The sequence below is a fragment of the Cebus imitator genome, unplaced genomic scaffold (genome assembly GCF_001604975.1).
Source record: "Cebus imitator isolate Cc_AM_T3 unplaced genomic scaffold, Cebus_imitator-1.0 Scaffold52, whole genome shotgun sequence".
Lineage (NCBI taxonomy): Eukaryota > Metazoa > Chordata > Mammalia > Primates > Cebidae > Cebus > Cebus imitator.
In genome coordinates, this window is record NW_016107367.1 from 127,738 (window position 1) to 135,436 (window position 7,699).

At 38.2% G+C, this 7,699-nt stretch overlaps 2 protein-coding genes across 4 annotated transcripts in view; one reads left to right on the plus strand and one right to left on the minus strand.

Annotated features, from left to right (window-relative positions):
* Positions 1 to 3,001, plus strand: part of ECD (ecdysoneless cell cycle regulator) — a 34,824-nt gene extending 31,823 nt beyond the window's left edge. For both annotated transcript variants that reach the window (XM_017528004.2, XM_037738284.1), the window contains exons 13-14: positions 358 to 572; positions 2,712 to 3,001. In XM_017528004.2, the coding sequence (XP_017383493.1) occupies positions 358 to 572; positions 2,712 to 2,942 (446 nt within the window). In that variant the 3' untranslated portion in view covers positions 2,943 to 3,001. The remainder of the gene's footprint in view (positions 1 to 357; positions 573 to 2,711) is intronic.
* Positions 3,002 to 5,905: 2,904 nt separating this feature from the next.
* Positions 5,906 to 7,699, minus strand: part of NUDT13 (nudix hydrolase 13) — a 25,153-nt gene continuing 23,359 nt past the window's right edge. For both annotated transcript variants that reach the window (XM_017528024.2, XM_017528023.2), the window contains exon 9: positions 5,906 to 7,016. In XM_017528024.2, the coding sequence (XP_017383513.1) occupies positions 6,816 to 7,016 (201 nt within the window). In that variant the 3' untranslated portion in view covers positions 5,906 to 6,815. The remainder of the gene's footprint in view (positions 7,017 to 7,699) is intronic.

The window sequence follows — 7,699 nt, forward strand, 5'->3', positions numbered from 1 at the left end:
CCCAAACTCCTGACCTCAAGTGATCCACCCGCCTCAGCCTCCCAAAGTGCTGGGATTACAGGCTTGAGCCACCGCGCCCGGCAGTATTTAAATTTTTTAAGAAAAATATTTTAATTAATTGAATTCACTTTTTTTAAGGTAAATCTTTTGACTCAGCCCGTACACTTTTCCACAACATTAAATGTACACATATTTGCCAGCATTACCATTTGTAGAATGGATTTTTGTGAAGAAGATTGACTATGTGTATTAGTCTTTTTCTTTGGATAACATTCTAATTATTTTGAGATGTGTAGTAATTCAAAAAATAATAATAATAATTACCAAGTGGCTCTTTCTGTGTTGGGGTCTGTGTAGGGCCAAGGCCTCGTGAGTCAGATTCTGACTGTCTGGATGAGGAAGACTTTGAATGTTTAGATAGTGATGATGACTTGGACTTCGAAACACAGGAACCTGGTGAAGAGGCTTCTCTGAAAGGAACTCTTGATAATCTCAAGTCATACATGGCCCAGATGGACCAGGAACTAGCACACACCTGCATTGGCAAAAGTTTCACCACCAGGAAGCAAGTGGTATGTGTGTTTTTAACCTCTTTCTCTTTCTGAGTCTAGTATATCAGATAGCTAAAACCATATTTTATTATAGTTTTTCTTTTTTGGGTGTGTGAGATTTGAAATAAATAGGAGTGTTAATGGTTTTCCTGACTGGTAGGATAAAGGATTATAAACTTAATTTCCCTAACCATAAGCTTAATTATATTGCTTATTCTATGTTATCTATCAGGACTTAAAAAGTCATATAATATGCTCAAATTAGAATTCAATTGCACACTACTACTACTTAAATGGATTTTTTTTAAGGTAGTTAAAAAAACAGCTGGATGCGGTGGCTCACGCCTGTAATCCCAGCACTTTGGGAGACTGAGGCAGGCAGATTAGGAGGTTAGGAAATCCTGGCCAACACGGTGAAACCTCATCTCTACTAAAAATACAAAAATTAGCTGGGCGTGGTGGCATGCGTCTGTAGCCCCAGCTACTCGGGAGGCTAAGGCAGGAGAATCACTTGAACCCGGGAGGGAGAGGTTGCAGTGAGCCGAGATCACACGACTGCACTGGGTGATAGAATGGGATTCTGTCTCCAAAAAAAAAAAAAAAAGAGTGCAGTGTTCTTTCTCTAGAGCTTTTGAGACTGTGCCTTAGGCCACAGTGGATTAAAACATAAAATAAGTAAATAAATAAACAGAGATCATCTTAAGCATCCAAATAACTTTCCAGTTTTAACAGTTTGTTTTGTATGTTTCCCTAATTTAGAGCCAAATTTAGAATTCACCTTCCATTTACATTTTCATACTAGTTTTTATGCCACCACTGTTTAATCCTAAACAGAGGCGTTATGGAAAGAGCAAGGACCCTGGAGTCTTAGGGGTTAAGGTTTGAAGTCTAGCTCAGCTGTCCACTGTGAATGTATCTATACACCATTAATCCTCATGTCAAAGAATTAACATGAGAACCAAATGAGACAGCAGTAAAACTTATAATAGGCCCTTAATTAATGTTAATTCCCCTTGCTTTGGTCATCTAAACCACTTTAAAACTATAATCACTTCCAGAATTGTCAAAATCTAGTAGAAACCATACATTAGATTTATCTAAAGCAGTATTTCTTAAATTTTAATGTGAATATAAACCAAAGGATCATGTTACAATATATATTCTGATTACTCAGGTCTGGGATGAAGCTGAGATTTTTCTTTCATTATTTTACATTATTATTTATTTTTTTATTTGAAATGAAGTCTCCCTCTGTCACCCAGGCTGGACTGCAGTGGCGCGAGCTCGGCTCACTGCACCCTCTGCCTCCTGGGTTTAGGCAGTTCTCCTGCCTCAGCCTTTCAAGTAGTTGAGACTGTAGGTGAGTACCACCATGCCTGGCTAATTTTTGTATTTTTAGTAGAGACGGGGTTTCGCCATGTTGCCCAGGCTGGCCCCAAACTCCTGACCTCAAGTGATCCACCCGCCTCGGCCTCCCAAAGTGCTGGGATTACAGGCATGAGCCACCCCTCCCAGCTGAGATTTTCTGTTCTTAATAAGCCCCAAGCAATGGAGATTCTGCTGCTCCATGGACTACACTTTGGGTAGCAAGGATGTAAAAATCTATCAAGTTGTAATCTTTCAAATCCTTTCCCCAGCCTGTTTAACCGGAGGCCCAACTAACAATTTAGTCTTTGTGGTTGGAACCACAAAGCCTTGTGTTTTCACTTTTAAGCTTTTTCTTTGGGGGAAAAGAAAGGAACACTTACTTCTTTCATTTTGAAGAAAATTTACAGTATTATTTCTTTTTACTTTTTTCTATCATCTCAAACACACGTGTGTATTATTTCTTTCTTTTAAGACTCTTAGACAAGTTATAAAGGTAGCTTCTTAATTCTTTTATCCCTTGAGCTATTTCAAAATAGACATGCAATTTATTCGATTTGGAGGAATTTTCCCTGGGAAGAAGTGTATTATAATCTGTAGAACCAAGTTTTAATATGTGTGCTAGGCCATACAAGTTATTAGACTTCATTTTCAGTTTATATCACCAAGGCTAAGAAGTTTCCTTTTTAAATTGGAATGCAAATTTACATTGTTGCTTAGTTATCTTTTTATTTTAACCACCATGCAACCTAATGATATATTATCCCATAATTTTCTTTTCCCTCCATGAATAAGGAACCTGTATCCCAGAATACTGATAACAATTCAGATGAGGAAGATTCTGGTACAGGAGAATCTGTTATGGCACCAGTGGATGTAGACCTGAACCTGGTTTCAAATATATTGGAATCCTATAGCTCCCAAGCTGGACTGGCAGGACCTGCTTCCAATCTTTTACACAGCATGGGAGTGCAGCTGCCTGACAACACTGATCACAGACCAACAAGTAAGCCAATGAAAAATTAACCAGCAAATTTAGCTTCTCTTTTTTCTTTTTAAATAAATATTGAATCAAATTCTGTTCATTTCTAATTTACCCATTTGGTAAAAATGTTTCTTCATTACAAGTTTTACGGATTGACTTCTCCCCCATGCCCCAAATGTGGCCCTCTTGGCACAAGTCTTTGTGATCTTAACTGTGGTTTACACACAAGGTTTTGAACTCAGCAGGGTAGAATCTAGCCCCTAGACAGCCTTGAGATAAGATTCACACACTTCATTCTAAGGACACACCCTCCCACAATATATCCTTGAGGTAATTCTAAATGTTTAATTTCTCCCTTACCTTTATTCATCCTCAGATCAAAATTTCAAGTTGACAAATTTGGATACGATAAATCATTCACTTTTTTTTTTTTTAATTATTCTGACCTTATGAATGCATTAATGCCATTATCATTCACTTTTTCTTTTCAATTTTTTTAGTGAGGCATAACATACATATGGTTAAGTGCACAAATCTTAAGTGTACAGTCAGTGGATTTTTTTGCATGTATGTACCTAAATCAAGATATAGAACTTATTTACTTGTTAAATAACAGTTTATATCTCAATATAGGTCATATACCAAACAATTTACCCTTTAAATTATACAAGTCAGTGGCTTTTAGTATATTTACAAAATGGTGCAACCATCACTACCATCTAATTCTAGAATATTAGAAACCCCATGCTCACTAATAGTCTCTCGTTCCCTCCTACTCCTAGCCCCTAGAAACCACTGGTCTACTTCCTGTCTTTATGGATTTGCCCATTTTGGACATTTCATACCTGATACTATACTTCTTTTAATTAATTGTTTTGATATTTAATATAACTGATATATTTATTGCTAAGATGAAATGTTTATTTCTTAAAATGATTCTCATATTCCTCTTAAATGAAGTATTATCTATATATCATAAAATTCACCATTAAAAGAAAGAGAAAGTCTTCTCTACAGATAGCTCCAATATTGGCCATGTTTTTATAATCTAGGTCTTTGGATTTTTCTTTATTATTGTATACAGCAGAGAGATGCCCTTACCATATCTTACCCTATCCAAGTAAAAACAATGGAAATAATTTCATACTGTTCCCTCTCCAGTGACCAAGGGAGGACTTAGGAGAATGGTAGTAGAGTTCTCATCTGAGAACTTACTATCAAAAACTAATAAAAATTAAATATGGCCAGGCATGGTAGCACATGCCTGTAAGCCGAGCACTTTGGAAGGCCAACACTGGTGGATCACCTGAGTCAGGAGTTTGAGACTAGCCTGGCCAACATGGTGAAACCCCATCTCTACTAAAAATATGAAAATTAGCCAGGCGTGGTGGCAGGCACCTATAATCCTAGCTACTCAGAAGGCTGAGGCAGGAGAATTGCTTGAACCCAGGAGGCAGAGGTTGCAGTGAACCAAGATCGCGCCATTGCACTCCAGCCTGGGCAATGAGCAAAACTCTGTCTCAAAGATAGATAAATAGATAAATACACCATACTCCGCTCCAATCCTTTCTCTTATTTTTATAACAGTGTTCATTGAAGTGAACTAAGGAAGTGAACTAAGAAAGTGACACATCAGATGATATTGTGTAACGTTTTAACATTTTTAAAATATTTTTATTATTTGTTGTGAGGCTACATTTCTCATGTTAAAAATGGGGTCCAGAAACTTTTGACCTGACATGAAAAATGTTATTTAAAAAAAAATGGGGTCCAGAATGCCATCCCAGCTTCACTGTGAGAAAAAGGTTTCCCCCCATTGCACTTGTGGTACATTAGGTTTTTCTTCATTGAGGATTAAATATTGTGTAGAGAAAGGGCCAAAGACAGGCAAAAATAGAAATGAATGTTTTTTTTTTTATTCCGGTTACCAGGGTTGACTTTCAGCCAGGCTTACAGGATTTTACTTGCTTTTCTATTCTGCATCATGCACCCAGATGGGTTCTACTTATCCTTAGCACCTTCATAATTCATTGCCCACATATATGTTCTCAGGTCAGGTAGGCCCTGTACCAAAGTTTCTTTTATTTTTCTGTCATTTTTAGTACCCCAAGCCTGCCCTTTTCTGCCTCAGCTTTCAAATATCCTTGGGGTTCTACAGCAAAGCTCTCTTCCCACTCACTACTGAGAAGCAAAGTTCAATGTTGCAGCTCCTGCTGTTAGCCATTCTCATCTTTTCTTTTCCAAAAACACATTAATCAAAGAACAAACAGTTACTCCATGGTAAGTTTGGGAAACTCATAACCAGAAATTCCGCACACTCCCCTTTCTATCAGTATTTTCAGATTGGGGATGTGTACACATGTTCTCACAAACACACCCACATAGCAATAGAAAAGATTGGGAGATGGTAATACACATGGACCCTGAACTGTTTTCTTCTAACTGCAAGATATGAAGAAATCTCAGGACCGCTCTTTTGCGAGTGCTTTTCTCTTCTGCATGCTGGGGTCAGCCCAGGTAAAGGCAAGCTGCCAATCTAACAAGACAGTCAGATCCCATCACATATTATCCCTCAACATTTCCTGATAAAGGCACTTTGATTTCCCTGAAGCAATGATGGTTTGCTGGCAATGGAGAGAGCAATGATGTTTTGGGATCAAAAGGAAATTCCGTGCTTTAACTTTTCTACTTCCAGAATCTCTTTAGTCTTATGGGACTTTGGGACTTAGTCCTATGGGACTTTGATGTGTAAATAACCTTAAGGTCTGGAGCTTGTGTCTTTAATCACAAATTAGTGACTAGAATCTTCTGAAAATACGATTGATTATTTCCTCTTTTCAGCAAAGACCTCTGACATTTCTCCTGCACATTGCTTCAGTTGTTCCACTGACTTGAAACTTGGTCTTAAATGTTTAATCGTCACCAATAGGGATCCTCTCCCCTACCCCCAAATTCTCACCTTGTAAAATTTTCTCAATCCATTGGACATAAAAAGACATCAGAATAAAGGTGTGGACATTTATTTTATTTTCCCCAAATAAACTCTTCTCCCTTATGGCATCATATAGCAATAATGAGAAATCCTAAATTTAGTTTATTCCATAAAGCTTAAGAAATAGGTCAGGTTTGGCATCTGTTTATCTCCACTAATCCCTTTGTTAACACTTCGTGGATGTGCAAATGCCAGCAACTGTTTTACATTTAGGAAAACAGGCATGGCAAAGTGATAGTGTTTCCCTGGGTCACAAATGATTATGTAACAGAGCTGAAAACAGAAAAAAAAGACTTACTGTCTGGAGTCCCATTAGGATTCTACCACCTCAACAGGGCCTCATGGCATCTGATTTATTGTAAAGTACTCTGAGTAATAATGACTTAATTATGACTTTTATTTAACTACCATGTACAAGAATGTACTTGTACATGAATTTTAAAATGTTATACTGTGCTATTTTTCTTAATTCTGCAAGGGTAACAAGTAACTCAGTAATGACTTGAAACTTGCAATATATTTTCAATACTTAGATAAAAGTTTTAACCAAATTTACAACAGGCACATTTTGGCAGTTAGTGTAAACACAGCATTACCAAGCCATATGCCAGAAGATGTTTGCTTCCAAGGCCTTGGAACAAGGGCCTGCATTCAAACTAATGCTTCCCTCTTCACCCTGATTTTGACAGTTGACGGCTCATCAGTTTTCTTCTCACGCTGGCTTTTTGGATTGCCCATTAGTAGGAATTTCTTCCATTAACACTGATGATAGAGGTGTCTTACTGGAGGCTCACCCTCTGCTCTGCCCTTCTGAGGTCCTTCTGCAGCTAGTCTTTTGTCACTTCTCCTTTGTCAACTGATCTCTAGTTTGTCCCTCAGGAATACCAAGGAGAGATCTAAGATCTAAGTGACTTGATCTGGCCTAAGCAGGCAGGGAAGAAGAGGTCTGTTTTTCCACCCACTCCTTAATTAGTTGGTGGGAGATGGCTAACTTAGGGGGCAGCCAAAATGGGAAAGTCCCATTCTGTTGCTGAGTATAAGGGCCCTTTCTCTTCAGGGCTGTGGCTACCTCATGATGACTGAACCAGGCAGCTGTCTCTAATTCTCTCAAGTTCACCTGGATCTGAAAGACATAAGGAAGAAAAGGATGTAAGGTCAGGAGCTACAAAATCTAAAATACTATGGCCAAAGGTCAGAAAATGGTTCCAGAACTAAGCAGTCTTAGGAGATAATGCCTGGGATCTCCAGGTTAGGTAAAAGTCAGTTCTAGATACTGCCCAGAAGCAAAAGAGGCATAATTAAGAGGTGAGAATTAAATAAATTTTTAACGTAGTAAAACAAGATATGTTAAATAAATCCTGGACGTACAAATACTAAAATATTAAGAGTGGTTAACATTGAGGGTAAATTATGAATAATAACTATTTTTCCTTGTGCCTCTATTGATTTTATAAATTTTTCTATTAAAAAACAACATACAAATATTACTTTTTATTTTTTTTGAGATGCAGTTTCACTCTTGTTGCCCAGGCTGAAGCGCAGTGACGTCATCTCGGCTCACTACAACCTCCACCTCCTGAGTTCAAGTGATTCTCCTGCCTCAGCCTTCCAGGTAGCTGGGATTACAGGCACCTGCCACCACACCTGGCTAATTTGTTTCTATTTTTAGTACAGACTGGGTTTCACCATGTTGGCCAGGCTGGTCTTGAACTCCTGACCTCAGGAGATCCATCCACCTTGGCTTCCCAAAGTGCTGGAATTACAGGTGTGAGCCACTATGCCTGGCTACTCTTTTTATTTTTTGTA